Source organism: Strix uralensis, chromosome 1 (assembly GCF_047716275.1).
Source record: "Strix uralensis isolate ZFMK-TIS-50842 chromosome 1, bStrUra1, whole genome shotgun sequence".
NCBI lineage: Eukaryota > Metazoa > Chordata > Aves > Strigiformes > Strigidae > Strix > Strix uralensis.
The window spans coordinates 165,659,795-165,687,792 of record NC_133972.1 but is presented as its reverse complement, the minus strand read 5'-3'; the positions used below and the strand labels follow the sequence as shown (position 1 = coordinate 165,687,792).

Sequence of the window (27,998 nt, the reverse complement as noted above, 5' to 3'; positions counted from 1 at the left end):
AGTTTGTCCATGTCTGTCACATTCTGAGGAGCCAAAAACTGGACACAGTACTCCAGGTGTGGCCTCATCAGTGCTGAGTAGAGGGGAAGGATCCATTCCCTTCACCTGCTGGCAATACTTTGCAGCTGAGGATACCTTTAACCTTCTTTGTTGCAAGGGCACACTGCTTACTCACATTCAACTTGGTGTCCACCAGGACCCCAGGCCCTTTCCTGCCAAGATGCTCTCCAGCTGGGTGATCCCCGGTATATACTGGTGCATGGGGTTGTACCTCCCTGGGTGCAGGATTTTGCACTTCTTGTTGAACTTCATAAAGTTCCTGTTGACCGTTTCTCCAGCCTGTCAAGATCCCTCTGGATGGCAGAATGAGCCTCTGACGTACCAGTTACTCCTCCCAGGTTGTGTCATCTGCAAACTTGCTGAGGGTACTCTCTGCCCCAACATCCAGATCATTAATGAAGATTTTAAGCAAGACTGGACCCAGTATTGACTGCTGGCGTACACTGCTAGTCACTGGCCTCCAACTAGACCACTGACCACCACGCTCTGGGCCCCACCATTCAGCCAGTTTTCAACACACCTTGCTGGGCTCATCCAGCCCATATATCAACAGCTTCTTTATGAGGATCTTATGGGAGACAGTGTCAAAGGCCTTTCTGAATGTAGTTCACAGGTCCTTGGAGGAGCCAAGTCTTTTGTTCATGTATGTATTTTTACAGTTCCCAATTTGTCAGACTTCTTACTTCTCCATGCTAAAACTCAGTGGAGAGTTTGCCTTTGTTGATGGCATCTTTGAAGGGTAGCTGTGTCTGACCCTGACAGAAAACACACCTTCCCAATGAGAAGAAGCCTTCCCAAAGCTCACTGACTCAACCTTCCCCTGGATTTCACTCACTTTTGGATCAGAGCCACTGTGGATAGACGACAGCAGACTTCTCAATGCTGAGGAATGTCAGTGTTTAAAGCTGTATAAATTTTCACTCATCTTTCATCACTGAACACTACCTCTTGCTAAGCTATTAAAGCCATATTCACATGCCCCAGAGATTTTGTGAGTGATTAATAACAATAAGATGATTGTTGTTTAATTACATCCAAGAGTATTAGGGAAAGTTACTATACAGTGAATGCACCTGCAGAACAGACTTCTCAGTATAGATCCTTTACATGGCTGGAGCTATATTACTAAGATACACTGTGGGTATAATGACTGTAAGGAATCTCATGGAAGAATTAATTAATAAATGTTGAAGTGGGTTTGATAAAGGAAGTGATCACATGGGTGAGGTATATATCCAGGTGAGTATAAATAACTTACTACTGACTTTGTTGAAATCCATTTGTCCTCCATCCAACTGCTTTCGAATAATATCCCTCAAGGTAAGCCTTCCTAGATGTACTCTATAATACAGGAATCAGGAAGAAAACAATGTAGAATAAGCTATTTGGTACTGTGGAGTTGTAGACTAAAGTATAGGTAAGAGATTTGGGATAGTAAACTATAAATATTTAGAGGTGTTAGATTTATAACCTCACTTCCTGATGAAATATTACAAGATTTTTTAATAGAAATGAATGCAATATTTGACCTTAGGGGAGCAGATAATCAACAGTAGATGCATATTTGAAAAGTGATAAATGTTTGTCTATTTGGCTGTAAAAAACTTGATGCCTGACTTACTTAGAAAATAATTCTAAATTTATGGTAAACTGTGACTGCAGTTCAAAATTATCTGTCATTTAATGAATACTAGTGCAAGGCTTTTAGCTGCAGAAAAATTATTTACACACATTTCTCTAACAACAAGCACATTCAGAACTTGAAGATCTCCAGATAACATAGTGTTTATCATTAGGAAAACATATGATGCATTAGATCAGTCTCACACAGATTAAATGTTTGACTACAAAGTGGAAGAGACTTTTGCAATGTGAAGCCAACTAATATAATAGATTGCAGATTAACTGGGTTCAATAGAAGTAATCCCAGAATGTCTCTTCATTTACAGAGTGTTTCACAATATCTTCATTTAAACATAATGTGAAGAGTTGTTCAAACATTCTGTTAGATTAAGTAAGATGTGAAAACTCTTTGCAAAACAAAAGAAACTTCAAGTACACCACTTTATTGCTAAATGGACTTTCCTTGTCTATGGTACTTTCGCAGAGCCTGTTCTCACCTAAAACAATTCCAAAATAAACATTGGTAAAATTGGAAGGATACATAAGGATCATCATTGCTGTTATATGTGCATTTACTATGATAAGGGTAAAAACTGAATTGCATCAAGCAGAAATATGGCCAGGCTACAAAAGAATGATTTTCTAAACTGATGTCTTCCCGCTCCCAGATTCAAGAGCTAACATTCTGCCTAATATTTTTTTTAACTCACCAGGCACACCAGTCTGCTGTGTGGCGTCTTGTCTTTGAATTAAACAAAGAAATGATTGTAATTCTGATGGTGTCTATGTCAATGGTGTTGTACAGTGGTAAGTGGCAATGTATTTTTATGATTATTTGACATTTATGCCTAAATACTATTTTAAGTATGTACATTTGGAAACAATCCTTTAAAAGCACACTTTCTGTCTCCTCAAACCTGTTGTTCAACATCCAAATGCACTTAAATAAGATTACCTATGGAGTACTTATAAAACATATTTTCTCAGGTCTTGTAGTAAAGCAAGAAACATTTAGTGGGCTTAAAAATATAACCAAAATGTTGCAACTTCCCTTCTGCTAATATTTGGTCATTATTTAAGTCCTTTAGACTCCAAAAAAGTTACAGGTTACACATAAAGAGATTCTACTCATTAAATATATGTGTATTGTATACATTCTCCAAACCATTCAGTGCATCCTGAAATATAACTCATGTTCAGCTAAAGCTCCTCCTTCAAATTTTCCTATGAATATGTTTTTTTCCTTCATATAGCTCTTTAGATTTTATTATTATCGGTGAATGAGCTTCCCAGTGACAGGGATGGGCAAACATATCAAATTTCTGCAATCCCTGCACTGTGTAGGAATATCATTAAGAGTAGCAGCGTGTAGGTGAAGAGAAGGACTCTTAGAAGGTCTAACACCATTTCTGGTTGCTCCATGGGGTTATTTCTAAAGGGAAAAGAAAGCTCAGGATCTTGGCATAGATAAATCTCTGCACTGACCTATTTCACCAGCTGCCTCTCTTCTAAGGGTTTTCATGCAATAGAAGTAAAGAAACAGATCTAACACAAAATACATGGGCTAAAATACATTGATGATGCTGAACCTTAAGACTCCTACTACACAAATAGTTATCAGTAAGAATATTAACATTTCCCACTGCAGTGATAAAGAATGCCAAAATGTCTACGCCGTTTATTCATAAAAATTAAAGAGGTATTTAGTCCCCAGATGTAAAGGGGACTATATGTATTGATAATATCTATTGCACTCAGAAATATCTAGATACTCAGAAATTTTTCTGACATAAGAGATTGATTGAAAGAGATTTTGCCCCAAACCTCACAAGCCTATGCCACAGCTTTTACATTATTTTCCCCCAGCTAAGTACAATCTGAGCATAAAGATTTAAAATGTTACCATTTTTAGGTTTGGAGAGGATTATTGATTTATATTTATGTGGGATCTATTCTGCTGATCTCTGCTTTGAGACTGAAGCAAATATCTGTGCATGAGCTAGCATCTTTGTGAGGAGCTAATGTGATTTACCTTGAATAAATCAAATAGGTTGAGTTTGCTGTACCCTGACTTTTCCTGGCACAGTCAAGGTTTCTGCTCCCTGAGGATTATAATAGGTGTGTCCATGCATTATATTATGACATTTTAATGAGTCATGTTTGCGAAAAACAACTGGAGGCGCACTGATGGGTTTTTTGATGGACTTTTTTCAGATAACACTTCAGAAAAGCATTGTCAGAGTAGCAATACCACAGACACAGTCCAGAAACATTTTTACATGTATCTGAATGTTGAAAGAAATTCTGTGGATAAGGTATACAACTGGAAAGCCCAAGAGCTGATATATCAAATAAGTCTCCTCAGGACACGTGCTAAGTAATTTAGCAGGTTTTGAGAAAGGTGAGAGAAGTTGACCTCCCCGGAGTCTTCTGAGGTTTAAAGGATCGATTTTTGTAGTGCAATCTTTCACTGGATATACAGGGAATGATGTAGGACCAACAGACCTAAAAGACATGAGAGCAAAAGAAGAAAAGAGAATAATTCATCCAAAAAGTATTTTCTTTTTGTCCCACACCCCACGATTTAAAAAAAAAAATTAAACAATCTCATTAGCAAACATTGGTTCACTGATCTTGGCTTAGTGACAATTAGAAATATCATTCTTCATAATGAAAGGATTAGAAGAGTTAAAGGTTTACCAAACCGCTGTCCCTGTGGTAGAGATTTTTCTCCAGGGGAGCTTCAAACATTTATGTGTTAATTGAATGTGTGCAAATTAAGTTTGCTGAGAAGAACTAAGTGCAAGTGAAGGATGCTGGAGCAATCACAACTTCCAGCAGTTCTGTAACATGGCTTTATCAATTGTCTCCTCTGTCTCGTTTCAACTCAATGGGATTTTCATATTTTCCAAAACTTTGCTGAAAGGACTAAATCATCAACAGACACTGAGTTTGAGCCATGGTGTTATGCAGTGTGTCAAAACCTGGCTCTAGATGCATTTGATAGAGCATGTCTTGGGGGAAAGATGTTTGTCATTGCAGAGAAAATACAGGCTTTAAACCAGAAAATAAGGGGGACATTTTCTTTAGCAAGCATGTGTACGAATGTTATTTATTTTGTAAGGCACACCATTATTTCACTTGAATCTGAACTCCTCATGGCTGTCAAGCTTTCAACAGACTTGTTCCAGTTCTGTGAAAAGGCCAGCCTTTATCGGGAGACCTTTTCTGGTTTGCGGAAAGCAGTCTGTTCCCCTCAGATCTGCTGCAATGAAGGACAATGAAGGATGGATTGCTGTTCATCTAAAAGCTTTTATTTGTGACCAAGATTTTCAAGGAAAGAATAACTTAAGAGGAAGCAGCTCTTCCTGCCTCCCTCAGTCCCATATCCATATTCTGCCACTAAACTTGAGAAATTAATTGCTGGAGGCATATGACCATTACCATGAACATCTCGGTCACTCCACAAAGTTGTAGACATCCTGAGAGGGCCCTTATATATGATCAGAAAGAGTCTTGTTTTTCCCTAATCCTTTGCTAAACACAGAGTTAAGCCTTATATCTAAAAACCCCACTACTCCACTTTACTCTCTTACACCTGCATTTATTGCAGGAAAACGTAACATATTAGCAAGATAACTCAGTTCTTTCCCAGAATCTTTTGTAGAGAAAATAGACAGCTTTCCTAATGCCAGTTATTCTGAGACATAAGTTATGCCATGAATTTAACATTAGGTTTTTTCATCAGTTTTTAGATTCTTGAGACAATAAACACCCTTGATTTATTACCTTTTTTTTTTTTTAAAAAAAAAAAAAAGGTCAAGTTTAAATAAATCCAAAGTAACATTCTCTCCTAAAATCATACAGAAGATAAGAACAAGGGAAAAAAGGGAAGGGAGAGAACAAGTATTAAATTTCACCCTTAATTCAGGACATGGGAAACGGAAAAAAAAAAAAAAAGAAGTGTGGAAAATATAACACGGCACCTTCAAAATGAAAAAGAGGTAATCAAGTTAAGAAAGAAATAGTGATAGAGAGGCAATAAGGCAATAGGCAATAAGAACTCAGAAAAAACAAACCTGTTGACTTCAGATAACCCTGCTTCAAATAAGAGCACAGGGTTACAGAGTAGAAACATTTGGGACAATGAAAGTAGTTGGGCAACTAAAACAATTTTATACAATTCTACTGATTTATCCCAGTAAGTGCTACTGTTCAGAAAAGCACAGGGTTAGCACAGCCTCACTAGCAATACCTCAGCGTAACAGATTTTTAAGCTGAAGTCAATGTGACTTAGCAATAAACTTTTGGGCTTTCCTGGGTGCAGATGGAGCTAGCAAGTGTTTCATGGCTTTGATAAATCAGCTTGCTAGTGTAGGAAGGTATTCAAAATGCCTGCAGTGTATGTGTTGTAATGAAGTGTATGTTGTGGGATTGTTGTTCTTTTTTTTATTATTATTATTATTACTATTTTTAAATCTTTTTCTTCTCAAATTTGTTTGCTGAGGTAGGTGGCCAAGAATTGGAGCCGCCAGCATTCCTGCCAGAGCTTCTTAACACACCTGAAAGAATCTTGAGTAAGAATGATTTAAGCTTTACTTTCTACAATATTGCATAGCAGTGCGGAATCACTTGTACTCCAGAAACACTGCAGGGAAGAGTCCTGTTAGCAAATAGCTAGTAACTCTTATCTCAAAACGGTTTAACAACCAAAGCAAGACCAGGGGCAGTCTGGGGTCAGTTCTTGTCATCTATTTTTTTAAAAAGAAGTGTGGTTTGTTTATTTTTTCATTTAGGTAATGCTACATTCTTCAATGGTGTCTTTCAAAATGTGGAAAGTGTTGCATTATTTTTTGGTAAGTATTTGTTCCAGTTGTACTTGGGCACTGAATATAAATCCTCTGGAGTTAGCTTTTGTATATACTGGAAAGGAACAGGGAATTTTGAGGCTGTAGATTTCCCCAAAGACTATTATAATACTAAATACTTCTGAGTGTCAAGCATTGCTCAATCTCCCTGTGTTACTGCCTTGCTTAGGCTCTGCATTCATGCGAACGTCACCCATGTGTGACCTACACCTGGCTCACCTCTATTTACCATGCATTTTATGGCTGTTCTCTTTCCAGACTGCCTGGGTTCTCACTTCACCTGGTTACAGTCCATCTTCACTAACTTCCCTGCCCTGCTCAACTTTGTGAACAAAATGAAGTGTGCTACTGGTTTTTGTCCCAGGGATTTTGAAGACTATGGTTGCTCTTGCCGGTTTGAGACAGAAGGGCTCCCAGTGGATGAAGCTGATGAGTAAGTCTTATCCATGAGATGTTCTCTTCTGCCCTGACTGGCTGTCAGTGCCTTCATGCTCTGTTGATCCAAAGCATAACACTCACCTAAGTGATTTAAGAACAGTTGTAAAAAAATAGATTATTTACCCAGAGGGTAATTCAGTCCCACACCATCCGGCTCTGTTTAATCTAGTCATCACTCGCAATTTAAATATCTGAAGTGACCTACAAAAGATAACAACAGCTCTGGTTTATTAGCCCCATCCTGTGTTATTCCTACCTGCTGGTGAGCGCTACCTTTTTGCTGGGCCAGCACTCCATACCAGTTGCCTTACAGCACGTCTTGGAAACAGATGAAATCAAGGTAGTCATAACCTACAGCATGTGATGATCCACTTGCTTCTTTTTTCTCATAGCTTGGAGTCTCTCTTTATTTCCTCACACTTCAATGTGGAAAAATACTCCCATCCTACAGATAAAAGCAGAGTCCCCCACACCTGAATACAATTCCACCAGTGCAACTCCGGTGGCACAGATGGTTTAAACTGGTTACAAAGAGTGACCATTAATGTAATAGAATAAGCAAACACCATACCCATCTCCTTGACATATCTTACCCAGAGGTCTCTAAATTCTGAATGGATCTTTGTGAACAAAACCTCATTCATTTCTTTGTACTGGGGAATTCTGTCTCACACTTAAATCAGTGCCAAAAACTGGAGGGCCTGTTAATAAGGTGAGTGGGAGAGCATTAATCTGAGCTGTTTAGTAGGTTTACAATCTTACCAAACTGTTGGTATTGGGATCTGTGTAATGCACCAGCAATGTAAGCTCATAATGGACTATGATGAAAATGTTGGCATCTGAGGGGGATTTAAGCATCAACAGAATCAAGTTACAGCTAGGTATGACTTCAAGTGGCAGTTAGGAGGTTAAGTAGATCTTGCGCTGAATACCTGTGTACATGCCGAGGTTGTAAGACACCAGAGCATCCAGGCATAGAGAATAACAGTGTAGCTGAATGGCTTTTCCCAATATCATGCACCAGTAAAAAAACCATCCAAACTCCACTCTGAGCTTTGGAGGAATACTGCCCCAGACCCTGACTAGGCTAGTGAGAAAAAGCCTAATCTCAGAACAGGACAATCAAATGGTTGTTCACTTATATAAGCAGGAGGTGTGAAAAGAAAATCAAAGAGAATCAAGATCCATCCATGCCTAAATAGAAAAAAGGTTTTCCAATACATGTAATGTATTAATTCCATGAGTGAAGACAGCAATGGCTCACAAAGGGCAAATGCCTATAGCTAGATGGAAATTAATTCATTCACTTTCCAGCATGGGATAGCTGGGAAAATGAAGATCTAAACCTGCTACTGGAAAAAAGCCATAAGACTTCTTATTAAAGGTTTTCTGAACAATCGTGATGATATGCTGAAATGAGAGCTTGACTCAGTTCAATGGATTGATACCTGAAGAACTGAGCACCTGGGCTTTCACTTCACTCAGCTTTATTTTAATGCAGAACAACATAAATGAGGAAACAGCAGAATGATCTATCAGCTGTTTTGTCCTGAGAAACGTCTACAGAGTCACTTTGTGTTTACAAAGTGGTTAGCAGTCCCGCGGTGAGGTTTCCTTAGCAGCATGGCAACCCCGCTGCAGTTTGCAGTAAATAGAGACTGATTATTGTTTCACCACTGACACAGAAATGCCCTTGATTCAAGAAAGCCCTCAAACAGGTGACTGCCACATGTCTTTCTCAGACACAGTTCCCACAGTGTTGCAATTTTTTCACTATCTTTATTTCTTAGAAACTAGTTTTGCAAACCTTGGATTTTGTCACTGCCATTTCTGCTCCATAGAAAAGGGCTGAACATCTCACTGTAGGTTTTTAAGGCATTGGAAAGTGTTTGTGCTCATAAGACCAACCTTTTCTCATTTCCCAGAGTAGCTATCTAAATTAGGAGCCTAGTCTACCTCCATAGATGCCCAGAGGGCAATCCATGTTTTACAATCCCCTGCTTGCAAAGGGAAGGCGAGTAAATTTTCTGATTAATTGTTCCAGTAAGTGTTGATGTAATTGTGATGCTCTAAACAAACAAGAACTGCAGGGAGTTTGTATTAGACTAATTATGCAGTTAGAGGAGCTTTCAGCTGCTGACACCTCACTAGACCTCAGGCAGAGACAGAAGTGAGTCTTGAGACATTTCCTCAGCTGCATGTTTAAAACCCTGTTCCTGATGGAGCTCACAAACTCCAAGGCACAGAGGTGTTTGAGGTGTGGATGGCCCATCAGGCCCTCTCTGCTGAATGTTATTTGCCCTCACCTTTGTTGAATACGTTCCTGCAGGCTCCTAGACCAGGTTAAAGCAGGGAGTAAAGCACTAACAGGCAGCAGAGACACTGGAGTGCAAGAAATTGGGCTTTGAAATTTCATCAGGTGGGATAATGCTATTCATGAGCTCTGATCTGCTGCTGGCAATCTGAGCAAACCTCATCACTGATGTCTTTCACCAAGTCAAAAGTCTTATCGTGGTTAGGACTTGGACTGATTCCCTGGTTTTGAGAACATATTAAACATTGTAATAATTATTTATTAATATAGTAAATGATTAAATATTAAATGCTTCCTAGATATAGGAAGTGAGACAGTAGCCTAGAAGGGAACCTGCAAGGGACAGGTGTTTCCTACCTGCTTTGATCAGTGCAGGACTGCTTCTGTCCATCCATGGGTTCAGTGCATATGCAGGGCTGCGGGTGATGTGTAATAACACATTCACCTTGTTTTTAACAAAAATCCCACATGAGCTTAATTAAACTCCTTACATCATGATCACAAGTTTACCCTTCCTGGCAGCAGATGCTGGGTTTGAGCGTTAATGTTGTCTTTGTGTTTGACGTGGTCAAGACCAACGGCAATTCAGTAACAGACCCCTGTTCTGAGTCCGTTTCTCTGAAATTAGGATATCTCAATCTAAATCTAACACCAAGCCCTTGCTTAACCTATGTAACAATTTTATTTGGGGTAAATGATTACTGAACATTTTACTGGTGTTTCATTTATAGCTGATGTCAGTGCATACAGATGCTGCTATAATGTAAAAGTAAATGACTTGCCTATTCAAAAACAGCTGAAGAGAAAAGAGGATTGATGAGGAGCTTGTTGTTCTGGTTTACTTTTCATTGCTATTCACAACTAAAGTGGTCATGCAGGCATTTGAGGTTTGCATGACAGCAGGGGTGTAGGAAAACACAAGGTTTCTAACTGCCTTTGTTGTTTGGTGGTGGATGAAAGCTGCTTTACTTCAGTGTGAGAAAAATATTTCATGGTTCCTTCCCATGGCTAAATGGTGCATTTTAATTCTGATTGTTGCATAGAAGAGAAAGTACAAGAAACAGAAGATAGCACTGCAGTATTTATATAGTGTCAATGAGACACAGGGATTCACAAGGCATTGCAGAGACATTAACCCTCCATGAGTGCCAGGTTCTATGTAGTTCTCCAAATCTGCAACGAGAAAGGTTGTGGCAGGGCTGGAGCCAAGACCTCTAGAGTTGAGCCATGGGGCACTGTTTGGCAGTGAGCTGACAGTGTTGTGGGTGGATATTTGGGCACTGATAGTGGATTTCTCATTTAAACTGCCTGTAGAGTCCTTGTAAGAACTCAGATACTACAGCAGGACAGAAATGTAAGTGTGGTCTCCCACAGCATGCAGACCCGCTGCCACCTCTGAATTTTGCATCCAGCTGTACTTAACCCACTAGACTGTTCAGGGGAAAGCAATACTCAGCCTTTCTTGTGTCTAGGGACCACACTGAGGATCCTTTTTTCTCCTTTGGCATCTTTTGCATTCTTGTGTAAGAGCAACATGAAGGCATTGCGGTCTGATCTTGAACTGAAATTAAATTGTGCAAACTCTGTGTTACTTCATTCTTTAAGATGCTGTTTCCAGCACCGCAAATGCTACGAGGAAGCAATAGAGATGGAGTGCACATGGGACCCGTCAAAGATTTCTACAGATGTCAGCTGCTCTACTGAAAACCTGACCTGCGGTAAGATTAACCTATCCCAAGAGCTTAATACTGGAGCCCCACCATGACCAAGCCATTCGTTCTCATCTATCTACCAAAAGTCATATCTAAATTAAGCAGAAACCATCTCCATGTGTGGATTTTTAAGGGAGTAATTGTTCTGCTCAGGGGTGAATGGAAATAGGAATACACAGAGGCATCAAAGCCCAACTAGGCAGGAAAATTGAAGTCAAATAACTAGAAAGTTTTCAGGGCTTCTCTAACAGGCAGCCTCTTGCTGACTTTGCAGGACCACTAAGCATTGCTTGAGATATCTCCACATATCAGAAATGCAGTGGATACTGGGGAAAGACCTAAAAAACAGTTCCCTTCTGAAGCTTCAAGGCCTGATTTTTATATAGTTTGAAAGATCAAATTCTTTGTTTACAGGGTCATATACACTCCTCGGCTACAACAGTATCACCAACAGGGGCAGAGATCATGCCGTTATAACAGAAGCTACTCCATGCAATACTGGTACAGTCCTGGCAAATGTGGAGTGGAGATCTTTAATGCTTAAATATTTTTAATATAATTTTTCACAAGTATTGACTTTCAGAAAAGACTATATGCTAGAACACGATTTGATGAATCCAGTAAAGAGGAGCAGAATCCCCAAACCATTACCCTTATAGCTTGTTTAAGCAGCCATCTGATCCAATTTCCTTTTTCTTGTTTCAAACTAAAACCATTTTTGCTATGTGGGCCAAACTATAAAGGACCAAGTGTATTTAAACATAAATAGCGTTTTTTTAGTTCTTTCTATATTTAATAATCAGAAAACATTTTGTTCAAACTAAAAAAAAAAAAAAAAAGCAAGAACAAAAAAAGAATAGTCTCCATTAAAAATGGGAAACATAAGTGTGACAGCTCCAAAAGGTCAATGTTTTTTTGAAACTCTGAAAGGTAGGTTTTGAAGTGGGAAAACAGTATTTGTTGGGAAACTTTCATATCCTTTAAAGGGGGAAAACACATCTTATGTGATTGTCTTGTGAACTACGACTTCTTTAGGTTAGGAGGAATATTTAAATGAAGCTGTGAAATGTCAGACTCGGTATCAGCTGGGTTAAGTTTTCCGTGGAAAAACTACAGGCAGCAAAACACTGCTCTGTAGTCCTCACTACTCTGCAGGAAGAACCAGTACAGGCAAGATGTCTATTGCCAGCTGTGCCAGACTATATTGGATGGCATTTCAAAAACAAATTGTGTTCTACTATGAAACTTGACTGTGTTTAATGTGAAGAAGCACAGTATAAATATGTTTGCACTAATGAATATAGACACAAACCTTACAGGGAGGAAAAAACAGGAGGTGGAAAAGATATTTCAACAGTACCTTGTCTGGATTTTTATTTTATTCTCAGAGTCTGGGGATCCCTGTGAACAGTTCCTCTGCAACTGCGACAAAGATGCCATTGAATGCTTTGTGAACGCGCGTATTAACTCTTCCTTGAATGGGCTGGATATCTCTTTCTGTCCATCTCTGGTTACAGGTAATAATAAGGATCTGATTGACTGCCTCCTCCTGTCCTGCCAGATTTTTCTCTGGCATTGAATTTGACCCAACAAGAATGAAACAGTAGCTGGGTGCTTTCCTGAACTAAATCTGGCAGTCTGTCTTATTCTCTGTTTCATGTGTCCTTTCCATTTACTGCTACTCAAGTGAATACCAAGAGAGAAGAAGAAGGTGGACTAATTGCCATCCTGGAGCATGTCCAGGAGAGGTTACCAAGCTGATGAGGGGTCTGGAGCACCCAATAAAGAGAAGGCTCAGGGGAGATTTCTTTGCAGTCTTCAATACCTAGTGAGGTGTGTAGAGAAGATGGAGTCAGACTCTTCCTGGAGGTGCACAGGGACAGAAAAAGAGGCAAGAGACACAACTGCAACAGGGAAGTTCCAGTTAGATATGAAGAAATATTTTTTTTCAGGAGGCTCCTGCCAACCCTGTGAGGCTCTTGCCAACCTGAATGCATGGGTGATACTTGGGTTGATTAGTGACCCACTGAGGTCACTAGCAGGAATGCCAAACCAGAAATATTGCTAGCTCATATTTCTTCTTAAATCATGCAAAAACTAGCTGGAAAGGCAAAAATAGACCCACTCTGCTCTGTTACTTGGCTTCCATCTTGGAAGGACAAATCCTCTCTAAAGATGAAGGGGATATTTATCTCCATTGTCATACACTGATCTGTGCCCCGAAGCTGAAATTACAGCCTTGTAAGACTGAATACCTGTCCTGTGGGAACAGGGCTGGATTAAAAACTTAATTCATATGGATTGCAGTCAGAGCATGGCAGGGGGAGAACCTCTGAACTCCCAAGCAGAGACAGACATGAAAAAGCAATGCTATTTTTTCTCATATTTTGGCTCATATTCACACACCCCAGTGCTAAGGACAGATATACACATCTATATCGTGCTCTGGATTCATGCACCCCCCTCATGAATAGGTCAAAGGAGAATAAAATGCCACAGGAAAGTTTGCATCAAAGCCAGAAAATTGTTTCACGTAAGCCAGTAATCTTTCACTGAGATCAGGTGGCTGTAATATAAAGTATGGCAGTTCCAACACATTATAAATAAAGGGGAAATTGTTAGGTGCTAACAGGAAAATCATGCTGGCTTTAGCACTGCTGATAAAGATTCAATTTTATCTTACCAAATAACTCCACTAAATTTAGCCTCTTGATTATATTTCTTAATTGGAAAAAAGAATCCTTTGAATGAATCATTTTTATTTAATGTTTACACATGTTATTATCTCTCTGTGTTTCTGGCCAGTTCAGACTTCGAAAAAAAAAAACCCAAAACCTATCTGACAAATTTCTAGGAAAAAGATTTTAGTAGATTCTTTATTACAGAGAAAAATTTGAATGAAATGGGGATTTATTTGCCTAAATCTTTGCTTTAATAGGAATAAATTCAATGAACTCCTGATCTGTACCATTCAGATAAAACAATGACAAACCCTCTTCTCATGCTTTAGTCTAATAGAAAGCTTTCTTTTTTTTTCAGAAACAACCAGCAAGAGAGAGCTAGCAACCCTTCACACAGATGGTATGTCATTATCTCTGTAATTCTTTGACTGGAGTATATTCAATTGAGACTAATTTATACTCAGAAAAATAACCTGAGTATTTTAGAAGATATGAATTATTTTCGGAGAAGCAGACAAGTTTTAACAAGAGGTCAAAATATGAAAGATAGAGAAAAAAGCCTAATAAACCAAAGCACCATTTTTGTGCCAAGCTTTTACACAGGTGCACAGGAAAATTTCAGCCAAATGACTCCTTTTTCTGAGAAGGAATTCAGAAGAGAACCCTGAATCTCATTTAGAAATAACATGAGAAGAAACACACTAAAAGCAACTTAAAAATATTTTCAGATAGATCCTTTTCTATTCACATGCACATTTAAGTCCCTGCTTCAACAAGGTTCCTAGCCAAGTGCCTGGATTTAAACATTTAAGTTTTCTGTTTAAAAGTTTAATTGTTATCTTCATACCTTCACTATAGGTCATGCATTTAAGTGCCTGCTGAATGGGAATTTAAAAAATGATGATTGCTAGCCAATTTGTCTTGTTTAGGTTGGAACTCTTTATGATAGAGGCTGAGGGATTTTTTTTTATTATACTGTATGTTGCTGGGTAGAATTTAGTATCAGCAGTGAGTAAATATTAAGGTAGGATTTTAATACTGTTATTGTAATCATCAGTAATTAGGTTTGTATTTGCTATATTTATACCATATAATAACTGTACAAAAAGCACAACAGTAGTAATATTTAGAAATAAGTTCCATTCTGATGACTCTGATCCTGTTATGCCAAGATCCTGTCTAATAAGCATTCTAAAGGCATGACTCTCTGGAGTAAGAATGCTTTTATTTTCACAGAATTCCTTCAACGTGGGACTGACAAAACACAGGCTGCAACTGCATCCATGGAAGAAGGTTTGAAACTTACAGTGCAAGAGGCACTGTTTTCACCTCCCAAAAGCTGAAAGAATGAAATACAAGAATAAGCTTTTTGCTTTCTTTCTGCCCTTCTAAAAGGACTGATATAAAATAAGATACAAAGTTTTGGTGATCGAATTCAAGATTGAATGAGAAGGTGCAATTTTTCAATTTGTTCATGTGATGTGTTCAACTGGTGTTTACAGTAAGTTTCCCAAGGGCTGAGAATGAGCACTCTACAACAAAACCTGTTTTCACCCAAACAGACCTTTTTTTTTCCCTGGGAACTCAGGTTGCAGCAGGTGAGCTGTTTGGCAGAGACTTGATGTGTGGGTGCCAACCACTGGACCCACAGCCAATTGTATATCTGTGTCTTTAAAGAGACTTTTAATTATACAGGATCAAGTAGTATCATGAGGAAAAGTTGAGCATGGTTTGTTGCAAATGAGCCAGCAGTTTGGTGGCTTGTTTATTGCAATATAGAGATCCAGGTTGAAGTCCCTCTCAATCTGGTGCCTCTTGGTGAGTTCATAAACCACGAGATCAAGTGGTTCTTCTGACAATCTTCATTTTTTTCTGCTACAATCAATAGCTACCTTATTCAGGAATAGTTGTTTGTAAAATCTCATTGCTGCTGTATGAGAAAACTATTCTCTTCCTACCTGCATGGTTTGCACTACAACACAAGAGGCCATGGACAGAAGTCATCCAAAGTCCTGGGTGGCTCTGGGAGGGCACACCTAGTGAGGGCCAAGTCATATCTTAGTGAAATAGAGAAGGAGACCAGTCTTGGACCATCCATTGTCCAATTTAGAGAGGTGGAAAGTTGTACTTTTTGAGAACTTGAGAACCTGGTTTCAATCTGTAGTGTGCTCCTCTGTGTTTCTCATAGTGAGCCACTGCCCTAAGTGTGAGTCTGGAAGAATGAAAAACCATACGGAATTTCTTTCTTCTTTTTTTCTTCTTCTTTTTTTTTTTTTTTTTTTTTTTTTTTTTTTTAAGAAACTATGTTTCAGACTTTAACAGGGGTTTTTTATTTTTAAGATACCTGCCTGAAAAGGCTTTATGCCAAGTGTAAGTGCTGGCTGTTCCTTCATACCTCTCCTGTATTATTAAGGAGGTGGGTTTTTTACCAGATCTTTCCTGTTCTCACTTAACAACAGCTCCAATATTGGTTACTGGCTGTTTCTGGGAGGCTTGATAATAGAAAACTGAGAACTCCTGAAGGAGTGAGTTTACTTGTATTTGCACATTTGTAGCAATCTCTTACTTCCTGAAAAAAAATTATTATTTGTGCTCTCTCTAAAGAGGCATAGTTCATAAGGCCCAAAATACTGTCAAGGAATAAAAACCTGTACTAGGAATTTTAGAAAGCTGAAAATGTATCATAGATAACATATCTAGTCAGGCTTTGAAGGAAACATTTGGAGAACCACTTACCATTTAACTAATTTTCTCCCCATTTAAGCCCAAAGGTGCTTCACCATTGACAACTGTGGGAACTGCATTAAACAAAAGCTAAGTACTCAGAAACTCATTCAAAGGCAAAGACATTCTTCTTCACACCACAACATCCTAACAACACACAAAAAGATGCAGAGATTATTTTTTTGATCATTTGATAGTTATATTTATAATTTAGCAAAAAGTAGCTGACAAATGAAAATCATTTTATCAGGTAAAGAAATAAATTGGAGGTTAGGGAAGTATTTGGCCTTGTAGCTTGACTTTCAATGCAGGCAAACACAAGGTGTTCACGAGAAATGTGGCACCCTTCTGTGTACAACTGTGAGATATTAGACCTAATCCTCTTTAGTGTATTTGCTTGTCAAATGGATTTAATATTGAATTTGCCATTTCAGTCATATTTATGCTGCTTCTTTGTTAGTGTAAAGCACATTATTTGAATGCAGCAATAAGATTATTTTATCAGCATCATTTTGTCTACAACAATCAATGCACCGCTGAGAAAAACAGGTAAATCTTTATACATGAAATACTGGGGTCTTCCTGCTTTGCTGAAAAAGCTCTTGTCAGCAGCTTGACTTTTCATAAGTGTCTGTGCTGGCAACTTGTTTTTTGAGTTTACATTTTCTGTCTTCAACAGTGATTTCTTCTGAGCCCAGTGAGATGGTCCTGGGGACTTCCAAAGCCAGAGGTAAGAGTCTGATTATACTTTTGTTGATGGATCAGGCACTCTTGAACTCTAGGTGAAAATGGATTTTGGTCTATGAAGCTCTGTGGTGTCACAGTTAAAAATCTGCAGCACAGGATTTCTGGATAATACCTCTAGTTCTTCTGCTGACTTGCACATGCTTCAGCAAATCACTTTGTTTCTCCTAATTACCCTCTTTATAAAACAAGGTTAATAGTGATGTTTGGTTAAGCTTTATGATGTTTTCACTATAGGTCACTCTAGAAATGCACTACAGAAATACAGCAGGTAGGTCACTACCACGATGCCTCTGTTTTTTGTACAGTTACCACAAGAGACCACAAAGGTACAGCTCCTGCTCCCCCCGTCCTTTCAATAAAAGGTCAGTGACACTCAGCTTTCCTTCTTCTTTGACTGACACGGCAGTACTTCATCTAAAAGCATCACAGTTAAAAATTCATGCATGGTGACAACAGGGCTGCCAGAGAAGCAAATTTAGATCAAGGTCAGATAGCAAAAACATAAGCAATAAAATCAGACTGAGAAGTATTAGCTGTTTGTTGCCTCCAGCCACTCATTTGTACTCCTCATCCAAGCATTTGTGAAAAACCTCTTCACATAAGGTTTTCCAATGTAATGGTTGGTCCTTTAAATTGCATTCATAGCAACTGCTGCCAGAAGGGTTTATTCTGATTTTCCCTCCTCCTTTATTATACAGAATTTCATGGATTTCTTTCCCAGTCGAAAACATATTTCAGCTTTGGCAGTTGTTACTGCTTTGAGCACAGCCACACCAGTAGCTATAGCTAGAAGTGGAGCACCTCGGTAGACTTGGAAGTTTTCAGTGGCCCCTTTTCTGTAGAAAGGATTGTTCAGGCAGATTGAAATGCACCAGAAAAATGTCAAGGAACACTGAATATGAAGAGTAGAAAATAGTAATTTTTTAACTCTGATTACACTGTCTGAACAGTATCCATGTCTCCCACCCCAATACAGAAATTTGGCATTACTGTACTAAGCACTGGTCAAAATCCCTACATATTCTTCTACATTAACTTGAATGTATCAGAAAATCTGTGTGTTGTGTTGCAGGTCTGCATAGCTCCAGGAAGATAACTTTGCAATATCTATTCTTAGCTAAGTGCAGAATTTCCCAGACTCCAGTTTTATTTTCTACATCTATCAGGAATCACTTTCATTTGAACACAACACTGTCAAACAAAGCGGCATGAAATGTGCACCTTGCTGAGGTATTAAGACTAGTGTGTGGCTATTGATCCCTTTCTGCAACCTTTCATGGGCTTTGTTGTGTTCTTAGCAGTACTTTCATTTTTTTACTCCGTTCTCTTATCCTATGAGAGGTTATTTTCAACACATACTAAAACCAAAACATCGGAGGGACAAATTTAATGAATTTGAGTTTAATCCAATTAATAAGTTCAGCCAAGGAATTCAAAAGGAAAGGTTTTAAAAACGTGGAAACAATGTTCACTAGTATTTTGTTTGTGAAATGCCACATTCTTCATATTGATGTTTAGAAAAAAATAAACCGTTTGATTTCCATTTGATAACAGTGTTTTCATTTACAAGTTAGTTTATACAAAAAGGTTAAAAAGGATGTTAAGTAATCCCCAAATTAAAGAAAACATTTCTCCTTAACAATAAAGCTCCAAATAATCTAAAAATAAATACCAATTTAATTTTTAGGATAAAAGAATCTCCTTAAAATTATGTTTTTATTCAACATCAACTTATTTTCCCCTTGATATTTCCTTGTGGTTACAACATAGTACATCCTTCAGTTGCCCAGGTCTGCATCAGTCAAACAATTTTCTGCATTCACTAATGTTGCTCTCAGTTTTGGTACCCTCATGTGAGCTGACACTTTTTTTTAAGCAATTTGCTCAGAAAATTGCATCTCATGACATCTCACCTGCACTTCATCTCTCAGTGTGGCTGACTAAACAGCAACCCTGTTATTTTCGTCAACTGGCACAGCTCTTTACCTCAGTATGCAACTCAGTATAAAATATAAAAAAATAATCAGCAGTTAAACTGGTCATATTTAACCAGTGTCTTTTCTTCTGAAAGACAAGATTTGTGAAGAAATGACCAGTGTGGATTCTCTTTGCTTTAAAATTTTCATCTTAAATGGATTTTTCTCTATGACCATCAATTCACACCAGGTCTGCCCGAGGATATTACTCTGACCATCTATCTAAAATGAAAATCTTGATGTTTATTTTGCATGTCTTCTCCTGCTTTCCTCCTTCTGCTTATTCAGAAGAGGATGGATTTATGGAAGCTGTGGTCCCAGCGCAGGAGATAACCACCTCCCCAACCTCATTCCCTGGAGATATTAACTCAATGCAAGCCAAAATTGTCCCCACCGAGAAGACTCCTGCAGGCACATCTGCAAAGACCAAAGGAAAAGGCAAGTAAGAACTGAATTAAACCTCTTCCAATTTACAGTAACCCCCTGTACTGTAAATTCAGGATTCAGCATTTCTCATAGATGTGTAAAATAACACTATTTTCTCCCTAAATCTGGACAGGTTACACAGAATATAGGGTGCACAACACTGACTGCACTGGAAAGGGGCATTCACTGTCAAACACTGACCACAAAAACTTATCTAACCATTAATGAACAGTCTTCCAACTATGAATTAAATTAACGTTAGAAGACTACCAATTGATTATGGTTCAGAATATGCATTTTTGGATATGAAAGAAGAGTTGATGCTACCTTTGCAAGTCTAACATATGCATATGTCGTCTCCAGAGACAAGCCCTGCAAGGGGTGGCCAGGGCACAGCTTCCTCTGGCATAGCTCTGGAACTGGTATTGTCTGAAAGGGGACCCAATGAACCTGCAGGAAAAGGTAAATGAAGTTTTTTTTTTTTTTCCCAGTTATATCTAATGAAATATTCAGCTACCTCTGTCTTAAAAGGTAGGTGTATATTACATGTAAAGATTATAGTTATTCTAAACCAGTTAGACAAGCACATATATATTGCTATTTATAAGAACAACAGGAGATGCAGTCATCTGCAAAAGCTTCCAACAGTTTAACCTCTTCCACCAATGTGCTATCATTAACACTTACAAAACTATTTATGATTAGGTTGTAAGTATATTTTTCATACAGTACAAGATCTAAAATGAACTCCGTGAATGTTTCCCCTTGCTTTAGTTTTCAGGCAGTGAGTTAATCATATCTTTAAGTTACTTTGTTTTACAAGCAGCAGAAGCAATAAAAGGAACTTCCCCTGCTCCTCACTTTGACCTGTTGCCAAAGTCTTGCCAGATTCAGCCTTTTTCCCACCACTTCTGATTTTGTTCCAACTCTTGCTCAGAGTTCACAAATATCCCAAGACATTTCAAACTTGTCACTGCTGTAAATCTACACTCAGACTGTCCCATCCATCTTGTTAGACTTCCCAATGGGGAGAAGCAGTCCCAGAACTGGAAAAGAGCAGACGTGAAGAATCAATCCAGCCTTCCATCAAATTGAAACATTTGATTGCAAAATATCATTTTTAGAGAGTGCATGTCAGTGCATGAACCTGGGAACCGTTTTTAGTGAATTAACATGAATGAGCAAAGACCCAAACAGTTACATGGGCAGAATTTCCTACTGGGGGAAAGTAATCCAGGGTTTCCCCTGGAAGAAGAAGAGAGTCAGTCTAGAGCTGCAGAAGGGATGATGGAATTATCCATGGAAGCAAGGAGGATGCACAGGGAACAGAAGCCTTTCCTCTCTCTCCTGCCATTCCAAAAGTCCCAAAAGAGGCCCTCTTGACATCTTTTTTCCTGATATGGAACACAGTCATCTCTCAGATCTTAGGGATAATTCACACAGTATCAGTTCTTCCTGAGTGGGGTAAGCCACAGAGGCGTTAGTGCTGGGATATGGAGATGCCTAAAGTTCATCAGCACAGTAACCATTATGACAGATTGCTCCTGCATTTGGGCTGGGGACATCATAGCTCAAATTGTACTATATTTAAATCCAGAACAACATAGTCATTGCCCAGCTGTCACTCCAAGCACAAGAGGTTAGGGCTCTATTTTCTGAATAAACCAAGACAGAAGCTACTGAATACTCAGCTAGGTTTGAATATTCCAGAAGAAAAAATTAACTATGAAGGATTACCAAGGATTGAAAATTACTCTTATTGCATTCCAATGTGATTTATATCTTCATAGGGATCTCTGTCACCTTTAAATATTCCCCCCTCCCCCCTCCTCCCCCCCCCTTCTGCTGTCTTGCTCAGTAGTATTCTAAGAGCCACAGTTCATGGGCTGGAGCAATAATTTAGAAATAGTAAAATCTTTTCTTCAAAAGTTTCTGATAGCTCTGAAAATAATTCTATCATCACAGGAGAACCCCCAGCCTGTGAAAACATGATGTGCCAAATAACATTTTTTGCTTTATAGTATGTGAGCGATTAACCTTTCTGCAAGAGAAAGGAGATGGAAGAGTGAAGAGGGAGCTGCCCCAGCTAGGAGAAATGCTGTTCTGTTTAACTGAGCGATGCCCAGAGGAATTTGAGTCTTATGGTTGCTATTGTGGCCAAGAAGGAAGAGGTTATCCTGCTGATGCACTGGACAGGTCTGGGCTCTTCTATAATCTGCCATTAACTGTGGGTATTATTGGGGTGCCTATGAACCAACAAAGATCGGTGTACCTTTTGTTGGGCCTTGTATAGCTACGTATCAGTAGTCAGGACACATTTGGAAAAAAAACCCAATCCACTTACGTACATAAACCACGAAATACTCTATGTTACTAAGACACATTCTATTACTGTATGTTTTGGAGAGGTTTTACTAACTCAAAATAAGAAAGAAGAACAATGGGAGGTAAGTAGAGCAGAAGGAAGAGTATATCAAAAGAGATGAGGATAAGGGTTGCCATGAAATTTGGTTAAGAGGTGGTTTGGAAAGTGATTTATGAAGAGAAGAGTTAACATAGGCCTATGCTGCATTGTCCTTCAGAAGAGAGTAGAGCTCGAGTGAAGTACTGCCCAAGCTGCAGCCAAGAGACCTGCCACGGCTGACTCTGTGCTGTCACGGTGTGGCTGATGAAGAGGAGGAATTCTGGAGTAAGGCAGAGAATTCGATCAAAGTAAAGCAATCTCCTCCGAGAGTGTTGCATTTACAACTAAAAATCTCTCCCTGTGTGGAAGCTCGTAATAGCTGGGGCCACATCAAGTCTAAGTATAGCACTTAGTATCCAGCACACATAATTTTCTTACACTTGCACACATATAAGACTGCCTGCACATGACAAAATAGACTAGATGAAGGCTAGTCAAGGCTCTGGCTGTCATAATGCAGTTTTCAGAATTTCAGCCAATAATATCTGAACACTTGAAGACACTTCTCACAGCAGATTAGGTCACAGTTACAACTGCAATTATATGTCTTAAAATTAAAACAAAACCCCCTAAAAAACTACAGTACTGTTAAACATATGATACCAAAGGAATAAGGAAGGAGGTAGTGAAAGTGCAGACAGGTGTAGGAGGAGACTAGGAACAGTTTGGGTTGGTTTTCTTCTTTATGGAAAAGATTTTTTCATGATATGAAAACCAAAATTTCTCAGTTTTAATGGGCATTGAAAATAAAGAGATAAAATAATTGGAGTACTCTGTGATGCAGGAAGATTAGGTATTTTTCATTTATATCTACTGTTTATTTTAGGTGCTGCTTCTCACATCACTGTTGTATGGAACAAGTTAAGAAACTTGGATGTCAGGCAGAAAGAAGTTCAAGATCTGAAGTTGTATGTTTTGATCATAAGCCAAAATGTAAGTTTGTGTTACAGGAAATTTCTCATGTCCTGATGACAGTGTATCAAAGCATTACAGACTGAATGCCACCATGCCTGTGAGCTGCTAGAGCTGAGTATGGAGACAGAAAAATTTGGCTTACAAAATGTTAGCAATTTTACTATAAACCTGAGCTTTTTTCCTAGTTGAGATAATGGTTATTATACTACTGTGCATGATGTGATCAGGTCAGGCTGAGAAAATTACATTAAGGCATTTTATGATTGAAGACAGAATTCAGCTGTTGGTGTGTTTACATTCACACATTGAACTAAAGCCAGTCAGACCTTCAGCTGCCCAGCAGCTTGGTGTCAGGCTTATTAGTTAGATGACTAAAGGTGAAATTAGAGACCAAAATTCAAGGCATATTTGAAAATTACACATTGACTAATTGTTATTGCTTTCAAACATTAATTCTGAAACTTCTTTTTAAGGTATTGGTTGGACCATGTGTGAGAGACTACTATGTGATTGCCATAAGACAGCAGCCGAGTGCATGGCTTCTGCCTTCTTCAATGAAAGCCTTAAGTTTCCACACAGGCAAGAGTGCCAAGAGGGGAAAATCTTATGTCAAAGAGACCCTTATGAAAGGCCTTCAACAGGCACAGAAACAGGCCCTGGGATTTCCAGCTCCGAGGAGAGCAGTGAGGAGGAAGGTCCACTATGGAGCATATTAAGAGCAAAGAGAGAGACACACCGTCCCACTGGAAACTCCAGAACTGTGCAACATGAAGGCAGATAACCAACCACCACCACCATGCACTTGAGAAACGGCACGGAGACTTTCAGAGTCAGCCATTGTGTACTTTACTCTTTCTTATCACTCTACATGTTCCCTTACACTTTCCAGCGCACAAATGACGTAATCATAGACTAGGTATTAAATGTTAGACTGTGTAACTCCTTACCGTAGTGAAGTCGGCACTATGGACCATCTATTTAGATCAGATATTACCTTAAATAATTATTTGACAGTATGCTGTAGAATTTCATTCAATTTCCATGTAAAAAGAGTTCTGATCAAAGACTGATTTTTGTTAACTGTGTAGTTGGTTCACACTGGATTTTGCTGATGGTGGCTAAGTATTTCAGGTTTTTAATTAAACCAATCTGCAACTACTCCAACTCCTTTTGCAGACACTGTTCCTTTACTGAGCTTAGCACGAAACACCCAAAAGAAAAGCTAAGGGAATTACATGAAAATGAGTTCCTTCTTCCCTTCTTATCTAATTGCAATTTTCAACTCGCAGAGTTTCTGCTGGTCAATCAGATCATGACAGTAAAAGACACATCCCTTGCTCCAAAGCTGTGTACTATGCATGGTTATCTCCAGAGAGATTTCAGGATGATAAAGGGAATAAATTTAAAGGTTCTGCTTCCTGAAATCAACAAAAACTAATGCATTCTGAAGTATGTAATGTAAAGCTGGAATAATGCTTTTTGCTTTTTACTGAACCCAAGTTTTTTCGCTTTTATCTTTTTTCCAAATTCACCACTCATAAGGTTCATCAGTTATCAGACAACAGCACTATGAAAGGATATGTATATCCTTTTACTTGATAAGATGCAAATTTAGACTATTCTTAGTCTAATATTACTAGAACATGACTACTAATAATCAAGCTAAACAACAATAAAACCCAACTAGGGTCAAAATCACTAGCAAGCTTGTTACTTTGATATGAAAGATGCACACAAAGGTATAATCTGTAGATGTCTTTCTCATTAGATTTTAGTTGTACAGCACACAAATACACAGCTTAAACCCAGAAGGTGACACCCAAAATGTCATATAACATCTTATACAATGGGATTACTGATATTTCCATACTTCTGCTGAGCATGTATTTGCAAAATCATAACCATACTAATAAGGGACTTCCTCTGTAAGCACATCTAATTGTAAGAGTAAAGGTTTGATTTCTTGATCAAAAGCAATCATATCATTTTAACTTGATTGACCATTCAACTGTTGACCTGACATAACTGACGTTATGCCATGTTTGCATCGCTCGTGAGAAATTTTAAAGGTTAGATGGGTGATTTCCATTCTTTTAGTCAGTTGAATCATAGTCGTGTTCCTTTGTCTTATTCTCTTCAACTGCATCCCCGATCCCTAGTGCCATATTTCACTCCTTAGGAAGCACTAACAGCACCTCACTCTCACCAGCAGCTCTCCCACTGCTGAGCACTGAAACAAAGACCAACCACCCCACCACCACCTTTAAGTTCAGAGTTTGGGTTCAGTTCTGCACTACGTCTCAGCATAACTTCCCAGGCATCTCAGAAACTAGAACCAGAAATCAAAACAAGGTGGTTTTACTTCCCAGTTGAGGTGTCCAGATGTTAACCATGACAGAATGCAAAAGTTTAGGTACCACATTACCTGAGACACTTGGATTCTGAGTTGTACAATTCTGAGTCTGAAGACACTGGTATCAGAGTTTACCTGGTTTGTATATTGTTCTTCGTAAATTCAACTCCAAGTGGTATGTCAAGGCGTCAGGTTTGTCTGGTGATCCTCAACATACAGAAACAAATTAATAATTGATTTGAGGATCAAGTCATTCCTGTCTCACTTTGTCTGGGAACTAGAAAGGTCTCTAAGAATCCTCACACTTAATGCTTCAGTTTGCTTAACAAAAACACACTTTTATTTGTTATTATTAACTGGAAAAAATATGAAAAAGCAGAATAATAATTTTACAAAATATTTTTACTACAAAGACTCCAAATTTCCCTTGCTTTTAAACCCTCTCTTGGAACATAAGATTGAAATGCCATGTAACTGAAGCTAGCAGTCAGTCACTGAGGCGATCTGCTCTGGAGCCAGTCCAGCCCACAGCAGAGCAGCGGATGTCAGTGCACAGGTGGATTCCTGAGGCAGGGAAACACCAGAGTCATGGAGAGACCTGCCAGAAGCCACCAGCTCTGGCAAGAGACAACCTGGGTGGCTGAAGTCCCCAGCAGGACGAGAGCCTGCGAGCGCGATGCCTCCTGCAGCTGAACTAAGAAGGCTTCGTCAAGAGGCTCCCCTTGATCAGACGGACTGTAGTAGACACCAACCACAGGGTTCCCTTTGTTGTCTCGGTCTCTGATTCCTACCCATAAGCTTTCAACCTGCTCATGGCTACTCTTCAGAGACAGCTCTCCACACTCTATCCATTTCTTGATGTAGAGGGCACCCCCTCCACCCCTCCTTCCTTGCCTGTCCCTTCTGAACAGCCTGTAGCCATCGATAACTGCACTCCAGTCACGGGATTTGTCCCACCAAATTTCAGTAATGGCAACTAGGTCGTAGCTTTCTAGCAGCACAGTGGCTTCCAGCTCCTCCAGATTGTTGCCCATGCTGTGTGCATTGGTGTGGAAACACTTCAGCTGGGCTGTCAGCCATGTCACCTTTTTAAAGGAACACCCCTTAATTACTTTGAGGTATTTGACTGGTGTTTCCCTGTTGGCTCTCTTTCTCTTCTCCCTGGTATTGGTTCAAAGCTGCGCCAGGGGAGGTTTAGACTGGACATTAGGAAGCATTTCTGTACCAAGAGGGTTGTCAAACACTGTAATAGGCTTCCTAGAGAGGCACGTGATGCCCCAAGCCTGTCACTGTTTAAGAGGCATTTAGACAATGCCCTTAAAAACATGCTTTAACTTTTGGTCAGCCCTGAATCAGTCAGGCAGTTGGACTAGATGATCATTGTAGATCCCTTCTGACTGAAATATTCTATTCTATTCTATTCTATTCTATTCTATTCTATTCTATTCTATTCTATTCTATTCTATTCTATTCTATTCTATTCTATTCTATTCTATTCCATTCCATTCCATTCCATTCCATTCCATTCCATTCCACCTCAGAGGCGGGTTCTTCTCACTTCCAGTTGGTGTGGCGGGATCTTGGCAGGAGCTTCGTTCTCTTGAGATCACTGATGGGAGTGGGCTGGGTATCGGCTGGCAGGTGGTGAGCAGTTGCATTGTACATTACTCATCTGTACTTTCCATTATTGTTTTGTTTTATTACAATCACTAAACTGTTTTTTTTTATCTCAACCCACAAGTTTTCCTAGTGTTCCTTCAGTCCCCTCCCCCATTCACCAGGCGGGAGAGGGTGAGTGACCGGCTGCATGGTGTTTGGCTGCTGGCTGAGTTCAAACCACAGCACATAGTTAAGCTCCTTCTGGGAGGGTGGTGACCAGCAATTGAACTGACCTTCTGAGCTGGTATGGTGATGATGCCGTTCCTTCACACCCTCCCGTGCAAACTGCTGCGCTGGTTGATGTACCATGCCCTGTGTTCCCGCTCTGTTGGCAGCGCTCCTGGTTGCTCGAGCTCCCCAGACTCTTTTTATAGGTGTGGGGGTGGCCATGGTTCCTCTGGTAACACCCAGGACTCATCAGCATTTCTTACAAGAGCTGCTGCCTCCTGGCAGGTGTCTCTGCTTCCCTGGTGTTTCCCTGCCTCAGGAACATCCACGGTATGCCAAGATCTGCCACTCTGCTGTGGACCAGGCTGGCTGGCTGAATTGGAGACAGACAAATTTGATGGGTGGACTGTTCAGTGGATGAGAGATTGGCTGGATGGTCACATCCAGAGGGTGGTGGTCAACAGCTCAATGTCCAGATGGAGATCAGCGATGAGTGGTGTCCCTCAGGGGTCTGTATTGGGGCCAGCAATGTCTAATACCTTCATCAGTGACAGAGATGGGGATCGAGTGCACCCTCAGCAAGTTTGCAGATGACACCAAGCTGAGTGGTGTGGTTGACATGCCTGAGGGATGATGCCATCCAGAGGGACCTGAACAAGCTTAAGAAGTGGATCCATGGGAACCATGAGGTTCAAGGCGGCCAAGTGCAAGGTCCTGCACATTGGTGGGGGGAACCCCCAATATTGATACAGGCTGGGGGATGAAGGGATTGAGCGCAGCCCTGTGGAGAAGGACTTGGGGGTGTCGGTTGATGAAAGCTGGACATGAGCTGACAATGTGTGATCACAGCCAAAGAAGCCAACTGCATCC

At 39.6% G+C, this 27,998-nt stretch overlaps 1 protein-coding gene across 1 annotated transcript; it reads left to right on the top strand.

Moving 5' to 3' along the window:
* The first annotated feature begins 2,444 nt into the window (after positions 1-2,444).
* On the top strand, positions 2,445-23,729 carry OC90 (otoconin 90). Its single transcript, XM_074894555.1, has 15 exons — positions 2,445-2,487; positions 3,802-3,803; positions 6,191-6,260; positions 6,480-6,539; positions 6,810-6,984; positions 10,909-11,021; positions 12,404-12,532; positions 14,055-14,096; positions 14,933-14,989; positions 17,100-17,150; positions 19,435-19,581; positions 19,933-20,031; positions 21,591-21,765; positions 22,860-22,966; positions 23,422-23,729. Exons 1-15 carry the CDS (start codon positions 2,445-2,447, stop codon positions 23,727-23,729), a joined length of 1,578 nt encoding a protein of 525 aa, XP_074750656.1.
* Positions 23,730-27,998: the final 4,269 nt, after the last annotated feature.

Excerpts from the sequence above, each read along its gene's own strand:
- OC90 (XM_074894555.1), top strand. The coding sequence starts at position 2,445 with ATGATTGTAATTCTGATGGTGTCTATGTCAATGGTGTTGTACA. Across the intron at positions 6,261-6,479 it reads CACACCTGAAAGAATCTTGA|GTAATGCTACATTCTTCAAT; the intron begins GTAAGAATGATT and ends TTTTTCATTTAG. Across the intron at positions 17,151-19,434 it reads GGGGACTTCCAAAGCCAGAG|AGGATGGATTTATGGAAGCT; the intron begins GTAAGAGTCTGA and ends CTTATTCAGAAG.